Source organism: Anopheles arabiensis, chromosome 3, assembly GCF_016920715.1.
Source record: "Anopheles arabiensis isolate DONGOLA chromosome 3, AaraD3, whole genome shotgun sequence".
Taxonomy (NCBI): domain Eukaryota; kingdom Metazoa; phylum Arthropoda; class Insecta; order Diptera; family Culicidae; genus Anopheles; species Anopheles arabiensis.
In genome coordinates this window covers 75,855,315-75,872,875 of record NC_053518.1, presented here as the reverse complement: position 1 = coordinate 75,872,875, position 17,561 = coordinate 75,855,315, and the positions used below count along the sequence as shown (strand labels likewise).

The window sequence follows — 17,561 nt, the reverse complement described above, 5'->3', positions numbered from 1 at the left end:
AACTCCATACAAAAAACTAACTAGAATCGTGAAGGCCCCCATAATCAGAATCAGAATCGTCAAAGTGAATCACGTAACTGGTAAGTCTAAATTTGATACAATTGAATTTTTAAATGTCCATGAATCTCTAAAGATCAAACAATAACATCATAGAACTGATCGGGTGTAATATGAAGAAATCGCTAATAATACTTGAATTACTAGAACTCCTCTAAAAGTCATGATTTTCTCGCTATGCCTGTGTCTTCTATTTTGCCTCTATGCTGAATTTCATGCATGGCTTGAATGAGAGTTGTGTTTAATGACTCTTCCGTTGAGATACTCTTCCGTTGATGTACATCTTCAGCGTTGAGTGATTGGAATCTTTAATCCACAAAATATATAAATCTCCAAGGAATCACGAAGCTCTAAAGATGAACGAATCTCTGAAATTCATGAATTTCCAAAGATTCATCTTCTTCTTCTTCTTCTATTTGGCGTAACGTCCTACACGGACATAGCGGCCCATACAGGCTTTGGAGACTTTATTCATTACCACGCAGGCGGATAGTCAATCCTTCCTACGGGGGACGGTCCATTGTAGGCATGAACCCATGACGGGCATGTTATTGAGTCGTTCGAGTTGACGACTGTACCACGGGACCGCCCTGCCCAAAGATTCATAACTATATGAAAACTCAACAATCTTTAGGGATTTATGATGTTCAAGATATTGAATTTAAGCTATCAGTGGTCATGGAACAATGGTCAAGCCTGGCATGTATCGTCTTCCCGAAGCAAGCACAGACTATCCGGCTGCGTGTTACTTGCAAAGTAGTCTCGAAAGCCTGTATCAGCCTGTAACCCCCAGAACTCTATGAGTCTTTTGAGATTCACGAATGCCTAGGATTCAACTCACCTCGCCTAGGATTCAATTTGCAGGATTCAACTCACGCACACATTATTCTTACTTGTTGTTGTGCCAAAGAAGAAGAGAAGATGAATCTTTAGAGATATATAAGATGTATACTAGCTGCAGTGAACTATATCATTGTTAGTTTACTGACAGTCTTCAAGAATTTACCAGAATTTTCTTAAAAAGAATCGCTCCTTTATGGAAATTAGTCTAACAATTTCACTGTTGTCCTAAGCCAGGGGTCCGAAGACTATAGAATATAAGTAGTCTAAACCGTTTAGGACAAATAACGGGCAAATAACCCATTTTATCAGGAACTGCAACTGGTCGTAAGCAGCTATACTTTGCTAACCGTTGTCTTAGGATGGCTCCTCACGGACGTAGATGGTATCTAAAGCAGAATTGCCTGAGGGTTTGCTTGGGGAATGGCTAGATGTCGTAATTACATCTTCCGTACTCCTCGCTTAGATTACCTAAGATCTTGTTAATAGTCAATAGGTCTACCCTTAATATCAAAGACCTAGACCCAAGCACTTGTTCAGTATAGATGCACCTGTGCTGAAATGAAGACCGTTCCTTTGGTCTTCGCTTTTGAAAGATACACGCTTTGCTTATCAGATTACAAGCCATGCTTTAAGGTATGCTAGATAAGGGAAACTCTCCGTATGACCTTACACAGTTTAGTGTTGCGCGAGACATTGATGTGTGCGGAGGTCACAGCTATGCGAGAGGAGTGAAAAATGATCGTTTAAGCCGCAAAATGTGAAGCGGGAGATGCTACTCAGAATGTATATTATTGTGTAACTGTGAATTCCAAAACTTCCTACGCACAATCTGTTATTTCCCTTAATCGTGTGTTAAAGTGCGTATTATCGTTATCAATTGTTGTGAAGGTATGTTCCTCACGCTTGAGGAAAGTACCTAAATATGTGATTTTTTTGTATGTGATGACTGGAGGTTTGTTGGTGTGAAAGTTTAATTGAAAAGAAAAGGTTAAAAACACATAACCTTACTCGTGACAAACGGCCCTATTACATACCACAAAAGCAGAATATGCTCCAGCTGAGCCTGGTACCAAACCGTAGCACCCCAGGTGGTTAGTCATCGTAACCGCACCTAAACAACGCACTGATAAAACGCACGCAACGGGAGGAGGAAGCAAGTGTTTAGATTAAACGAGATAAGATTGTGAGAGCCCTTCCCCCTATACGAGATGCAGCGGCAAGCTGTTTGGGTGCTTTTGTGCGCCCTTGTACTAGGTAGGTACGTCATGTAAAAGACACTCAATGTGGTGAAAACGATGTGAAATGATCTTCATTGCGTTCCTCAGGCTTTGCGAACCAGATACAGGGTAACTACAATCTGCCGGAGGAGCTGATTCGCTGCTACCGAGGCAATGGAACCCTTCCAGGTCCTCCACATACACTGTCATTTTTGCTGGAGCTGATACGAAAGATCGAACGGAACAATCCTACCACGCTCGATATACGGTTGCTTAGTGCAGAGCTGATACACCGGTAAGGCGGAAGGTTTCTTGCTGTTCCTGGAGCATCCACTTACGTTGTTGAGCCGTCTGACTCATTTCAGATTGCGAGTCGATGGCATTGAAAAGGTACCGGGTGTAGCCGAAACGGAATGGGTCACACCGTACAGCCCCCGGGGCATAATGGTGCCGAAGTATGCGCTTCTCCGGCAGCTGGTGTCCAACGTTCCCGGGAGGATCGATTTTGACGCATTCCTGACACCGTTTGAAATCTGCAACCTGCACCGTATGCTAAGCAGCTCCGTAGAACCATACCAGCGGGACGACGAACGGGTCACCTGTCCACTTACACTCATGAGTAGCGATGGCAACGCGCAAGCACCTTGGATCACGCAGAACAAGTAAGACCTTGCTGACGCTTGTCAAGCGATTTCATCCTAATGCTAATGTACATGCCCCCTTTCCAGATCACAGAAGAGTAACTCCAATCGGACCACGTTCGCTCGTCCCCTTTCTCGGTGCCCGCTGGAGCGTGGTACGAGCCACACGGCCGACTACGGTACGATCGCACCGGGTGCGGTGATCATGTCGATCGCCGCCGGTCTGATGCCCCAGAACGTACGCATCAGCGAGTTTGTGACGGCGTATCGAAAGAAGAATCCGTACGAAAATCTCGAAACCATGGACATGGCGGACACGCGCAAGCAGCTCGAGAAGCTGTTTGCATCGCTAGAATCGATCGATAACATGTACGCCGCTGGACTGGCGGGCGATCTAGCGGAGGTGTGCCTTTACCAGGGCCCGGCGCTCGTGAAGGATGTGATCGTTGGGTTGGCGGGTAGTTGGAACGATACGTACCTGCCACGGGCTCGCTATCTGTCGGAAACGCACGCAGGGCGGTGGGAAATGACAGACAGTGAAATATTGGCCGGTATCGATGGGTTCTTCCTGTCGCAGCAAACACCCCAGCTGTACAAACGCTTACGCCGGTTACGCCTTTCCCAGGTGCTGGAGATGTACTACAGTGATCGGGGCATCCCGGTGACGGCAATCGAAACCATCTCCCATCGGAGGCGTGTCGGGCTGGGACAGGGAAGACCAAGAACCGGAGGACCAATGTCACAGTCATCCATGGCAAAAGAGCGTGAACAGATGGATGACGGTAGGGGTCGGTTTAGTGCAAAAGCCGTCGGCAGTACCAGGTTTCATGCGGTGTTTGATGGGGAGCAGGAACTGCAGGAATCACCGACTCAGAAGCAAACGATCGACGTGACGCGTGCCTGCGAGAGGAAAGATATTCTCCGCTCGATCGAGAAGGATAAGCTGAAGCAGGAAACGTACAAGTTTGTGGAGCTGTTACAGTACACTACCGGCAGTGTGGTGGTGGATGAGCGTCTGATGCAGAGCATCTGCAACGCAACGGTGGATAGGTTTGTGGAGCAAGCGAATCTGCTGCTGGACACTGTTGCGGAGTGCCCTGCCGGGGCTGGAAGCTTCGTCGTCAAACCCAACGTTGATCTGACGGTCGTGCTGGACGGTTCGCGTGATGAGTATCACAATCTGCAGCTCATATCGTAATGTATCTTCAGGAGTTGCCGCTCTGGTGCGAAATGAAAGGTATTAATAAGATTTTAACTTCAATTGCAGCTATCTGGTAGAACTTATCGATGTCTCGAGCTATGGTTCTTCCCTTTCCGTTGTGCACGGTACTACCGGCGAGTACATGGTGAACAGGACCTACAGTATATCTTCAACCTTTGAGCAGCTTCTTCGCTTCCAAGGATCATGTACGATCCCTTACCTTACCTTCTAATGCACACTTGGACCCGATTATAAGTACCTTTCTATTTCTGATTGCAGTTCCCCGTCAGCTATCCCTTTCGAGAAGCTTCGCCTCGATCGTCAGTACCCTTGCGGCCCAGATGGACCAAGAGCGGTCCAACTTTACAGTCGGCTCCAATGCGCCCGTCGTGCTGGTGTTTGCCCAATCGCATCGGATAGCGAACGCTGACTTCGAGAGTGCCCGCCGTATGCTGCGTGGATCGTTTGAGCAGTTTCCCGATCTGTACTTTGCGTTTGTCACGAACGATGGTGCCACCTTCCGGCAGTTAACAAACTTTGTAAGACCAGCTTAATGCCCTTATGCTCTTTTTTATTTTATTAAACGCTATTCTTCTTCCAACTTCAGACGGGCACTACACACAGCCGATCGGCCGATGAGCACTACCACATCATAGAAACTGGTCAAACGGCGATCGCAACCTTCCAGGATCAGCTAGGCCAAATACTGCGCACCATCCCACAGCGGCTAATGGCACCGGATTGCCACACCGCCAGTAATCGTGACTTGTGGCGAGCGCCGGTCGTGCGCGAAGAGTACGAACAGTATCTTACGCCCGGCGTGGAACTGCGCTACCGGTTGGGGCAGCTGTTCCTGCGCAACAGTGAGCACGTGCGGGTACAGTTTATGAACACCGACTATGGGGAATTTACCGTGTGTGAAGGGCGCAACTATCGGGTCGCACCGGAACACTGCCAAACGACGGGGCCGGGCCTGGAAAGCCTGTGGTTCAATCACACCCGCCCGTGCGACGGCATTATGGATCATGCGTGCCGATCGCTGTACTATACGGTACGGTTGGAAAGTTCGAATGTGATGTGCAATGAAAACGATTGCCGGTTTCCGGATCAGGTGCGGTTCGTTATACGGCACGAAGGGATTAGATGTATGAGCGATGGTAATGGTGGGGAAAGGATACGTTTCTTGCCTGCACTGTGGATGGTCGTTTGCGTAGGTGGTATACTAAGTTTATTTGCGTAAGGTGCTTCCCGTGAGGGGTAATTATGAAGAAGAATGAAGATTGTAGTGATAGGTAGTAAAGAAAGTTGCTGTTAAATATAAAACGCATGAACTGCATTTATAAGATCCGAACGGACAACCATACAAATGCCGCAGCATCAAACTTTGCTTATTTATTTGTAAGGATGGATCTTCGGTAACCCCCTTCGAGACGGTTCTGAAACTTTATTAAAGAGAATTAAAAAGTACTTCCATTTTATTCATTTCACTTACCTTTTTGTCGTCCCTAACTCTTATCTATTTCGTCACTAACTGCTTCAACTTTCTCTCACACACGTATCTCGTATCGTAAGGAGGGTCGTTTCTGTTCTGATGCCTTGCTCCGTTTCCCTGACGATCGGCAGTTTTCGTTTGCGATTGTCGCAAAAACTTCTGCGATTGTCGGATAAATCGATATTTATGGTCGTGTTGTCAGATACGTGGGTATCAACACTAACGACCATTATTCAAATCTCACTTGCTTCAGTGCTGGTGGTTTCCGTTGGAGTTTAGTATTTAAACAATCGTATCGAGTATCAGAGCTACTCGTCGCGCGCGACATTTTTGCTTCATCCGAAATAATCGAATTATCTACTTTGTTTATAAGCCAGATCAATGCCAAACGCAAAAAAATAGATTTGAATACATTTTAACCTATATTTGTGTGTTTTCAAATAAAAAACAAGTTGGTTGAACGAGTCAAATGAGCTACTTTGATCTACACCGAGCGAAATTTTGAGCTATTTTTCGTCGCGCGCTTGTTTATTTGAACGGTTACACTGCTTCTAGACGACCAACTTTTGTACCGCGACAATTTTTGGCGACAATTTTTTGACAGGTCTTTGTTCTAAACCTGCTGTCAAAACCTATCGTTTTTAGTACACATCCGGCAGCCCGCGAGTGTCGCAGAGTTGTGAAAATTTCACAAAATCTCTATTCATTTTTTGCGCGTAACGTCAGTTTGGAAAAGTTGCCTGTGGTTGTGCCGAACAATATGAATAAATATACTGTAAGTACACGAAACAAACAATCAAAACAATATCAATAAGTGGACTTTGTTTATTTACTCTTTTGTTTCGTTTTTAGGGTGCAAACATGTCTCAGGAAGACTCTTTGTTCTTCATTCAGCAAGTACAAATGCGTGAATGCTTATGGAACCGACGTGATATACACTATAAAAATAAAATAAAACAGGCCGACGCATGGGCTTCAATTGGAGAATTAATGGGAAAGGATCCATTTGAGCTGCGGCAGAAGTGGCAATCTCTGCAAAGCTCGTTCCGACACTTCAAGGGTGTTTACAAAAGCAGCGAACAAACGGGATCTGGTAAGTAAATTATGTGTGATAAAGAAATAGGTTACGTTACTATAGGCTAAACAAAACAATCGAGCACCTGGAACACCATGCTTGGCAGTACTGTGAATTTCAGTAAAATCTTAATCGCAATACTTTTTTTCAATCGAAACCGATCCAATGGACGGTTCCATTGCATTTTCTTGCACCTGGCCGACTGCTCTATCGATTTAAGTGTATCACAAACCGTTATGGTAATTCTATTCTAACCTACTAAGAAGCTAACAGTGTGGAAAAGTGGGACAAATAGCTTAATTGTATTAAGCGAAAAACTCGTGGCTGCCCCCGTACCGTTACCCGGCACACGGATTCCCACCGGATGCTTCCTCCAGACGCAGCTTCCCGCCCTTCAGTAGTTGATGTATGTATGATGTGTTGATGTTGATGTGAGTTGGAACGTAGCTGTACTTGGAGCATATACTATGACGTCTCCTAGGCATCAAAGGATAAGGAAAGGATGCACACCATTTCGCATAATGTATCAAAATGATAGAAACAATGTTTAAATGAAATAAGCAATTTCTATTCAGTTTCCTAGACGATGTTTAAAACTAATATTATAATTTTATTTTATTTTAGCTGCGCAACCCAATAGAAAAAAATGGTTTGCATATGATGCAATGAGTTTCATGTCGGTGACCAACGAATGTGGAACTACAGTAGATACGTTGGTATGTATATAAAATCAATCTGGTATTTATTTTAAAAAAGAAGGCAGATCTAAGCAGAGAGAGCTTTTTCATAGGTTAACGGATACGCTGAATCGTTCTAGATATGCTCATACTTTTACACTTACATTTCACGGTGTGATGTTATCCTTTCTCCCTCTCCATTCGTCGTAACTAAGCAGGCGGATAGGTAGTATTTGCTACGGGTAAACGATCCGAATGAGGCTATGTCCGAAATCACGAAGGGTATGTTCTTAAGGCGAGGAATCGTTTATCTTATTGGTATACACTTGCTGTATGTTGTGAATTTATATATTTATTTTATTACTCAAGTAGTGACAGTCCAGCTGGTTTGCTTAACATATTCGTAGAGTGAATTCATTTCGTGAATAATCCATAAAATCATTATGTTTAATATTATGATACAGACGAAAAACTATTTGCTAGATACATTCTTATATCATTTAGTCGGTCACTATGTCTTACTCTTATACTTCTTAAATTTGTAAGCTGATTGTCTGCATCCGGTCGAGCAAATACTAAATTATCACTAGTCCTGATTGATGCTTCTCTTCGGATGAAGTTATGCAGGTAAACTGCCGCTAGCGTTACTTTGCTGGCTATGCCAGGTTCTAACTCCATAGCCTTTCTTAATACCCTAAATCTTGCGCTAAGAATCCCAAATGCTCTTTCTACAACGCGACGAGCTCTGGAATGCCGTTCGTTAAATTTCCGCTGAGTATGATTGTGTCGTTCTGGGTCGCCTCCAAAAGGTCTTATACAATAATCTGTGAAAGCAAACGCACTATCACCGAGTAACATAAAAGGCACTCTTACATGTTCTCCTTCTCGTATTGGTCGCGGTTCAGGTATATGTAGCATTCTTTTTTCTAAGAGCTCATATAGCCGAGAATGCTTTAACACCCCACTATCCGAAATTCTTCCCTTTGCACCAACATCGGCAAACAAAAAATTACCATTGGCATCAACAACGGCAAGAAGCACAATGCTGAAAAAATTTTTATAATTAATATAGTCACTTCCACTCTCACGCGGGCATTTGACTTGAACATGCTTTCCATCAATAGCCCCGATGGCATTAGGGAAACCGTATTGCTGCTTAAAATCATTGGAAATTTTCAGCCATTCACATTGATTTGATGGAAGCTGCAAGAAAAAGAAAAATTATTAATATATCCATATTTCATTCATATTATCCATATCATCCAGTTTAAAAATCAAAATCATTGTTAGAATTGCAATAAAGACACTCATGTTTTTTTAGGGATCTCTACGTGTAATGCCAACCCCACAAGAAATGCCATCTCCGGAGGAATCGCTGGAAATTGAATGGCTTTATCCTGAGAACAACTTTAAAGAAGGAATATATACAGAGGAGCAAACGAACCCACAAACGGCCAACGAGACGTCGCCCTCGTCACCAGCCAACAATGAGCAAACCGCTGTCCCTGAGCCACCTTTGCCCACAATTACGCCTCACCAACAGGCTGGAAAAACGAGGAAGCGTCGGGTAGAGGCCAATTTGGCGTATAATGAAGAAGTCCTTCAGACTCTAAAAACAGTTTCAACAGTTTCACAAACTCTGTTGAATTCGATTAATGATGAGGGCAGTGAGGAAATGCGTTTCTTTGTCAGTGCTGCCAAAGAAATTGAATCATGGTCTCCAAAGAGGCGTAAGGGAATAGTAGCCCGTGTTGGTACTATGATATCTATTGAACGCACGGCACGTTATGAAAAATATTACAACTCAGAATAAATTCCAATAAACCCCAAAAAGATCCTTCGAAAATAATATCAATAAATTTTTTAGATAATTCTGACTAAACTACTTTCGTTCATTGAGAAAATCCTATAAGTCCTTGTAAACGAACATTTGCGGTACATACACACTACTTTTTTATTGTTCTTCAGTGTATAATCGGACGCTTTTTCTTCTTCAGATTACATACTTATCTTTTTCATACCTGTACATAACTGCCAAGAACTTCGATTAAAGCATCGCAAACCTCTGGGATAAACGTAGATATTGTTTGTGCCGAAACCTATTGGATGATCAATATACAAGTATTAGTTGTTGGTTATAAGATTCATTTTACGGAACCCGCAATTGATGCGAGGCAATCGGAATGGATTCCCATCTGTGGGTGCCACGAGTGTACCCGTAGGTTCGGTTAATCCAAAAAATGTAAACAATGAAAATCGAAAACAAGTAAATTTAGTTGTGGTAGTCACTCCGATGGATGCAAGAAAGCATGATCGACTTGCATTCTAACTGTTGGCTTGCAGTAACTGAACCTTTAGGGTCTCTGGAAAGGCTTCAGCAATATTCTTGTTTGCAGTTGTACAGAATTGCCAGCGAACGAAGCGTCTACGTTGCTAGACGATTTCAATATATTTTGATGTCTTTCATGTTGTCAACAACATTAGACCATTGACTAACGGATGTCTCCAACCCGGCAGGTGCAGGTTGATCCGGAAGTCAGTAAATATATAATTATATAAACATGTTAATAGCTAAATACTTACGTTGAATGTATACTCCAAACTTCTATAATTGTCCCCAGTTGCCAAAAATCTTAAAGTTATTATCAAACGTTCTCTAGCACTTATAGCATTTCTCATCTCCGTATCTTTTTTTGCAATCTTAGGAGTGATTACCCAAGTGCCACAAATCCACTAAACGACCACTAAACGGCTTCTAAACGACTCAAGCACTCTACCTAAACGGAATATAAAAAGACTTCGTTTAGCAGACGGCAAACGACTCATGCATTCTAAAAATAGCAAAAAAGCTTGTGGCGCCATCTGTTTGTGGGATTCCCAACCAGCGGAGCTTCCTCGCTTGGAGGAGAGCTTTCTCATTTCCTCTGTACTGTTGTATGGTTTCGCATTGAAGTTATGCATCGCTAGAACTAGAACGGCGATACGATTGTTTAAATACTAAACTCCAATGGAAACCACCAGCATTGAAGCAAGTGAGATTTGAGTAATGGTCGTTGGTGTTGATACCCACGTATCTGACCACACGACCATTCAAATAGATTTTTGCTCGGAAAGTTAGAAGGCTATATAGGTCATGATAAGATGAAACTTGTCGAAACACATTGCAAGAAAATGATAGCTATATAATGATGAGTTGTAATACGCCATCTATTGATCAAACCAATGAAGCTGTGGAGCTTTCATTTTTTTCTATGGATATTCAATTTTCCAGTCGTTTAAGCTTAATCTGTGGCGCTTGGGTAGAGCCAGTAAATAATCAAAATCTTTTCTTGAAAGTCGAAGGAAATTCACGACGGTGTTATCCAATTCTTCTTCTAATATTTTGTTGTACTTATGACTTGCATCTTCATTTCTACCTCGTAGAATAGGTCGCATCCACAACCGCTTTTGGGGTTGTCTCAGTTGCAGTATATGCAACCGAATAAAATTGGTCCATGCAGCTGTATATCCCAGCAAAACATTTGTTCGATTCATTTTCCTGCTGAGTATATTTTAAATTAGGAAAACTTATACAACATTTCATTAGATGAGTTGTGTCTACCTTATATCTGCTTATACCGAACAATCAATTCAAGATTGAAAAAACAGCTTCATCACAAGTGAATACAATTTGACAGCTCCAACACAATTTGCGACATTTGCTTTCTAGACGTCCATATAAAATTTCGGCGACATTTTCGATTTTAACAGCAGGTTTAGAACAAAGATCTGTCAAAAAAAATTGTCGCCGAAAATTGTCGCGGTACAAAAGTTGGTCGTCTAGAAGCAGTGTTAGACTGCATGAGTCGTTTGCCGTCTGCTAAACGAAGTCTTTCTATACTCCGTTTAGGTAGAGAGCTTGAGTCGTTTAGAAGCCGTTTAGTGGTCGTTTAGTGGATTTGTGGCACTTGGGTTTAACCGCCGACAGCGAGATTCAAATTCAAATTTAAATGATTTTCTTTGACGAGTAATTCTCGGAATCCCCACAACTGACATTTTCTACTTATTATGAACAATAAATTTTAACGGATAAAATTTTGAATTCAAAACGCATGTAGCATTTTTCAAAGTGCCAGGCAAACAAACTTGCATCAGCGCGATAAGTAATAAATGAGGATAGCGATCCTGGAAACAGCATCCCAAGCGCCACATATTAAACTTAAACGACTGGAAAATTGAATATATGTGATTTTCGGTAGGATAAAGGAAAAAAAAACGGTAGTTTTAGGGCGGTCATCTGTGAATCGGTAGGCATATAAAAAATTGGTAGGAATACAGATAAAACGGTATTTCTGGTCACTCTGCCCATGCAGCAGTTTGTTTACGTTGCCGCACCATGACAGTTGTCAGCCGATGACGAATAAAAAAAAAAAATATCGTCAACGTCACTCGAATCCGTATCGGCACGGAACAGTTTGCCACTAAATATATTTTTATTTATTCGCCTTTCCTACAAAAAAATCCAGCTCAATTTCCAACTCTACCAACGATGGCGACGCTAAAAGATCGTCAAATTAGTAAGTATTGTGTGGCGGTTTGTGCCCACTCCGTACTGATGCAATTTGCCTTCCTAGATGCTATCAAGCAGATGCTAAATCTCAATCAACCCATCACGAAAGCGATATCGGCCGAACCCGTCTGGAAGCTGCTGATATACGATCGTGTCGGGCAGGACATTATTTCCCCGCTCATATCGATTCGCGAGCTCCGGGAGATGGGCATTACGCTGCACATGTAAATATTGCGCCAACGCTCCGTAGCGGCACGCAGCCGACAGTCCCATGAACGACGTGTTTTCCCTTTTCAGCCAGCTACATTCCGACCGTGATTCCATACCGGACGTACCGGCGATATACTTCTGTGCGGCGACGGAAGAAAACCTGGGCCGCATCGCGCAAGACTTCCAGAACGGGCTGTACGACGTGTACCATCTGAACTTTATCGCGCCCATCTCCCGGCAGAGGCTGGAGGATCTGGCCGCGGCCGCACTGCAGGCGGGATGCGTAGCGAACATTCACAAGGTGTACGACCAGTACCTGAACTTCATCACCCTGGAGGACGATATGTTTGTGCTGAAGCACCAGAACAGCGATGCTCTTTCGTATTACGGTGAGGAGTGTGGCTGTGTGTTTGGCTATTGCCTTTTGCTAACAAACCATCTCTATCGCATTGTAGCTATTAATCGTGCCAACACGGAAGACGTCGAGATGGAAAACATTATGGACAGCATTGTGGACAGCCTGTTCGCGGTGTTCGTAACGCTCGGCACGGTGCCCATCATACGCTGCCCGAAGAACAGTGCCGCCGAAATGGTCGCCCGCAAGCTGGAAAAGAAGCTGCGCGAAAATCTGTGGGACGCGCGCAACAATCTGTTCCACATGGACGCGACGCAGACGGGCGCGTTCAGCTTTCAGCGCCCGCTGTTGGTGCTGCTGGATCGTACGATCGATATGGCGACACCGCTGCACCACACCTGGACGTACCAGGCGCTGGCGCACGACGTGCTCGAGCTCGCCCTGAACCGGGTCGTGGTGGAGGAAGATCCGTCGGCCGACCAGCAGCAGCAGTACGGGGCGACCGGGGCCAAGCCAAAGATGAAGGCGTGCGATCTGGATGCGCGCGACCGGTTCTGGTGTACGCACAAGGGCAGCCCCTTCCCGACCGTTGCCGAAGCGATACAGGAGGAGCTGGAGCAGTACCGGTCGTCGGAGGAGGAAATCAAGAAGCTCAAAACGACCATGGGCATCGATGGCGAGTCGGACGCCGCCTTCTCGATGGTGAACGACAACACGGCCAAGCTGACGAGCGCCGTCAACTCGCTGCCGCAGCTGCTGGAGAAGAAGCGGCTGATCGACATGCACACCAAGATAGCGACCTCCATCCTGAACTACATCAAGTCCCGGCGGTTGGATTCGTTCTTTGAGCTGGAGGAAAAAATCATGTCCAAGCAGGCACTGGACCGGGCGCTCAGTGAGGTGCTGAAGGATCCCGAGTTTGGGCTGCCCGAGGACAAGATGCGACTGTTTATCATCTACTACATCTGCAGCAACGTGTCGGACGGGGAGTTTAAGCGGATCGAGGAGACGCTGCGGGAGTGCGGGTGTGATCTGTCCCCGCTACCGTACATCCAGCGGTGGAAGTAAGTGCTTTTGGGTGGAGGAGAAAATCATTCCTAACGGTTACTAAAAGGGGAGTTTGTTCTTGCAGGAGCATCATGAAGAGCACGCTTACCAACTCGAACCAGTACGAGGGCAGTGGCACGAAGACGGTGTCCATGTTCTCGAAACTTGTATCGCAGGGGTCGTCGTTCGTGATGGAAGGCGTGAAGAACTTGGTGGTGAAAAGACATGTGCGTAGTTTACCAAAATCTTGTCGATTTAAAGGTAAACTAGATAATTATCCTCTTTTTATTTTAGAATCTTCCCGTAACCAAAATCACCGAACAGCTGATGGAATGCCGGTCCGGTGGCGGGTCGGAGGTGGACGACTATCTCTACCTCGACCCGAAGCTGCTCAAGGGCAGTGATGTGGTGCCGAAAAATCGGGCCCCCTTCCAGGACGCCATCGTGTTTGTGGTCGGCGGCGGTAACTACATCGAGTACCAGAATTTGGTGGACTTTATCAAATCCAAGCAAAGCACCAACAGCATCCGGCGCATCATTTACGGTGCCTCGACGCTAACGAATGCGAAACAGTTTTTAAAACAGCTGTCACTGCTCGGGCAGGAAATCGGTGGCGTATAGAGCAAATCGGATCCGGTGCGCCGGGAAGGCATTGCACGTTGCTTTGGCGTTGTGCGGCGGCTGGCGGTAGGAAATGATCGGTGTGAGCTTAGCTAGAAGGGGGGGGGGGGGCGATGATAGTGAGGGTCGTTAACGCAATGGGCTAGGATTATTAACGGGGTTAAGTGGGAGGGGGAGCTAGTTTTCCTAGTTAGGGCTCTATGTTTCTGCAGATGGTTACAATCCGTTGCTAATTGTGTTTCGTTAGCTTTCGAAGCGTTTATATTGGGTAGCATCGCATTTACGTTAGCCAGCGGGCAAAAGGGACAGTACCAACCCGATTATGTTTTATTCGGATAACTTTTGCCTAGTATTGATAAATATATAAAATAAAAAGGAAAAATTGTCGACGCTGAGACATTATTGCCCGGCGTGGATGCTAATTTCATTAACAAGATAGTTTCTTCTGTCATAAAGGATTATTGTTTGCTTAATTTTTTATTGTTTTGAAAATTCAAAGAAAAATATACGTTTTTGTCGGAAAAATCCTCAAAGTCCTTATAATAGTGTGCTCTAAATTATTTGCATTTTAAGTATTGTGGATTAAACGCGCGTGTTCTTTCTAGTGTTGGGTAAATCTGATTCAGATTCATACATCTGAATGTGAACCTTTGAAATGTTTCAATGATTTTGAATCTCGATTTCAAAGACTCATGAACCTGAAAGAATCATCAACCTCAAAGTTTCATAAATCTCGAAAGATTCACGAATCTCAAGGGATTCATGAATCTCGCAAGAGTCACAAATCTCACAGGATTCATAAATCTCCAAGAATTCATAGTGCTTGAGCTTTTCATTATTATTATTCTTGGCGTAACAACGTACGTGATCATGCCAGCCTATACAGGCTTTTGAGACTTCTTGGCAAGTACCACGCAGCCGGATAGTTTGTTTTGCTAGCGAGAAACGGTCCATGCGAGGCTTGAACACACAACAGGTCCACGATTTCTTGGACGTTTCCCATATTTTTTTGGTTCAATTGTATTGATATCCAATCGAATGATACTAATAAAAGATAATTGAATGTGAACCAACCAAAAATCTATACGACACGATGATTCATCGTCATCGACGACAAAAATCGAATCGTGAGACGAGCCCAAGAAATTATGGGAACCTGTATAAATCTTTGACTCTTTGATGATTCATGGATTCTTGGATATCTTTCATGAATCCTTGTGGATCTTTCATGAATCCTAAATCTTTAGAAACTTATGAGTATTTGAAGAATCGATTCGAGATTCAAATCACTTATCACTGAAGATATGAATGAATCTCAACAAAAGATTCCTGAAACCCAACACTAGTTCTTTCAACCGTTAAAATTACAAATCTGACTGCATACGTTATAACTGCCTGCGAGGCAGGTCCTTAGCAAAGGAAAAACAGAATTTTACGCTCCTTATGAGAGATTATTAGTTTTATTGTCACAATTTGCTGTTATTCCGACTCAAACAATGAAGACAAAAGTAGGCTTAAAAAAGGAGTAATTATTTTTAGTAACACTCTTTCTATCGCTCGATTTAAGACACCTTTACATGATCGACGAATGATCAAATTGGACAGCGGAAAAAAAACCCCGAACCAGGAACGCCAATTGAGAGCGAAAGTAACGAAGCAATGTTTTATGGGACGGTTTTGTTGCACTAAGCGAGTGATTCAACGGTCGGAGAAAACAACATTTTACTCCTCAACGGACCGGTGAGCTTTATATGCTTTTTGATTTATATTGTTGAGTAAGCAAGAGTTGGCGACTTTCACGCAATGCAATGTTCGATTCGGTGGGAGTCTTTCTCTACACGAAGAAGACACATTTAAAGTAAAATGTATCATTTTGCTTAATTTTAACCCATTTCGAAGCACCACTCATTGCAAATGCCCATTCAAAATCCAATTGCAAACCGTTGCAACCGCTTCATTCTTGGACATGACCCAAAATGTAGCTGTAACTGGTACGGTTGATCGCCCGGCAAAACAAACCTTGATATAGGCGATGGTACAATGTGTTGGGGGCATGTTCAACAATTACACACCGGTTTGACGGTGAAGGCTGTGCACTTGAAATTGATTTGCAAATGATACTCTTCCTAGGTGTCGGTGATACTTACAGTGCTGCTGAAGCGGCTGCAGGTCAACGATATTTTTACAATGAACTCGTTCTATTAGAAAATGGGAACGTTCGAACCTGTTTTACATGCTTGTGAAATGTATAAAATTTAGTTATGAATGTTTCTTTGGTCTTTAATTTTATCCTTTCATTATTTTAATAGCGTATTATATGTACATTGCAACTCATTCCACTCGGCATTTGGTTGATCTCCACTGCCGCCCACTGATGATGGCAACAATCGTGCATGGGTCTACTTTGGCCTTGTCTTGGGTACTCCCAAGGCTTCGTTCGTTTTCCGAACAGACCGAATGCCGTTGCAGGCCGTTCGGTAACCTTCTGCCGATCACACACTGCTACAACTACGATCGTTGTAGCTCACACACTTGCAAGAATTCAATAAGGTTTAATAAATGTTCAATTATGAAGTAATCAATTTCTATTATCATTATCAAATGTAATTTCCATGTGTTTTGTGCCTTAATTGATGTGAATTAAGCTTTACTTAATGTTAGGTTAATGTTTATGGTTGATGTTTACTTAATGTTGCAAATAGGTACTTGCAATATCACAAAATATATTCAAACATTTTACATTATTACCTTATTTTACAATTACAACAGTTTACATTATTTTGCATTATCAAGATATTATTTAACATTAACTTTATTTAACTTCCAAAATTGGCGCAGCAATTTTAGTATTTTAATAGTTAAATACTTATCATTAATTGAATAATTTTGGAACACACAGTTTCAGACAATAGATTAAATTTAGTAAACAAAACAATTGACTTGCAGTCAAAATTTGAAGCCTTGGAGAAAAAAATAGGTGAGCTAGAACCAACATTTAGCGGCTACGACTATACGATTATTTATTGACACTGTTTGATCAGAGCTATTGTACTGACCATAACGCCATATACAGTGGAGCGCCGTTTATCCGGGTACCTTTTATCCGGCTGTCCGTTTATCCGTGCTATTGAAGAATGACAGATCAATACAAAGGTGACATTTGGTTTTGAGGAGGATATTTGAAAAAACGGTTATTAAAACACATTGCCATTACAAAAACACACTAATTCATGTCAATTTTCAGATATTCCTATTGGAAAAAACATAAAGGTAACAAGAACTGGGTATTTTTTATCAAAACATAAGATAAATTAAAAAAAAAATCAAGAATTTGTGATTAAATATATTATTTGACTCATTATCCGTATTATTCGCATATCCGGGCGAGGTCGAGTCCCGATGTGCCCGGATAAGTGGCGCTCCACTGTATTTGATTTACAATAAATCCACTCAATCCTTTAAAAATAGTATACCTGATAGAGTCATCCCAACTTTCTTCTTTAAATCATTTTCGTTCGTTTAATCGTCGCAACCAAGTTAATGCAAAACAAAGTGAAGTGTTGCAAAGGCTCATTT

General features: G+C 43.1%; 3 protein-coding genes across 4 annotated transcripts; 2 read left to right on the top strand and 1 right to left on the bottom strand.

Moving 5' to 3' along the window:
* The first annotated feature begins 1,436 nt into the window (after window positions 1-1,436).
* LOC120903484 lies at window positions 1,437-5,282 on the top strand. Of its 2 annotated transcripts, none has more exons than XM_040312940.1 (7): window positions 1,437-2,154; window positions 2,226-2,412; window positions 2,483-2,779; window positions 2,846-3,952; window positions 4,026-4,165; window positions 4,239-4,498; window positions 4,567-5,282. In XM_040312940.1, exons 1-7 carry the CDS (start codon window positions 2,109-2,111, stop codon window positions 5,197-5,199), a joined length of 2,670 nt encoding a protein of 889 aa, XP_040168874.1. In that variant the 5' UTR covers window positions 1,437-2,108; the 3' UTR covers window positions 5,200-5,282. The 2 variants fall into 2 exon arrangements, with proteins under 2 accessions (XP_040168874.1, XP_040168875.1); XM_040312941.1 differs by having other exon boundaries at window positions 1,438-2,158.
* Window positions 5,283-7,378: 2,096 nt separating this feature from the next.
* On the bottom strand, window positions 7,379-9,882 carry LOC120901191 (protein ALP1-like). Its single transcript, XM_040308899.1, has 3 exons — window positions 9,787-9,882; window positions 9,225-9,302; window positions 7,379-8,406 (listed from the first exon to the last, which is right to left on the bottom strand). Exons 1-3 carry the CDS (start codon window positions 9,880-9,882, stop codon window positions 7,657-7,659), a joined length of 924 nt encoding a protein of 307 aa, XP_040164833.1. The 3' UTR covers window positions 7,379-7,656.
* A 1,732-nt stretch (window positions 9,883-11,614) lies between these two features.
* Window positions 11,615-14,512, top strand: LOC120903377 (protein sly1 homolog). Its single transcript, XM_040312789.1, has 6 exons — window positions 11,615-11,759; window positions 11,817-11,976; window positions 12,050-12,351; window positions 12,418-13,381; window positions 13,450-13,591; window positions 13,659-14,512. Exons 1-6 carry the CDS (start codon window positions 11,732-11,734, stop codon window positions 13,983-13,985), a joined length of 1,923 nt encoding a protein of 640 aa, XP_040168723.1. The 5' UTR covers window positions 11,615-11,731; the 3' UTR covers window positions 13,986-14,512.
* Window positions 14,513-17,561: the final 3,049 nt, after the last annotated feature.

Excerpts from the sequence above, each read along its gene's own strand:
- LOC120901191 (XM_040308899.1), bottom strand. The coding sequence starts at position 9,882 with ATGAGAAATGCTATAAGTGCTAGAGAACGTTTGATAATAACTTTAAGA. Across the intron at positions 9,303-9,786 it reads GTTTGGAGTATACATTCAAC|GTTTCGGCACAAACAATATC; the intron begins GTAAGTATTTAG and ends ATCATCCAATAG. Across the intron at positions 8,407-9,224 it reads TTCTTGGCAGTTATGTACAG|CTTCCATCAAATCAATGTGA; the intron begins GTATGAAAAAGA and ends TTTTTCTTGCAG.
- LOC120903484 (XM_040312940.1), top strand. The coding sequence starts at position 2,109 with ATGCAGCGGCAAGCTGTTTGGGTGCTTTTGTGCGCCCTTGTACTAG. Across the intron at positions 2,155-2,225 it reads TTTGTGCGCCCTTGTACTAG|GCTTTGCGAACCAGATACAG; the intron begins GTAGGTACGTCA and ends TGCGTTCCTCAG. Across the intron at positions 4,166-4,238 it reads TCTTCGCTTCCAAGGATCAT|TTCCCCGTCAGCTATCCCTT; the intron begins GTACGATCCCTT and ends TTCTGATTGCAG.
- LOC120903377 (XM_040312789.1), top strand. The coding sequence starts at position 11,732 with ATGGCGACGCTAAAAGATCGTCAAATTA. Across the intron at positions 12,352-12,417 it reads CGATGCTCTTTCGTATTACG|CTATTAATCGTGCCAACACG; the intron begins GTGAGGAGTGTG and ends ATCGCATTGTAG. Across the intron at positions 13,382-13,449 it reads CCGTACATCCAGCGGTGGAA|GAGCATCATGAAGAGCACGC; the intron begins GTAAGTGCTTTT and ends TTGTTCTTGCAG.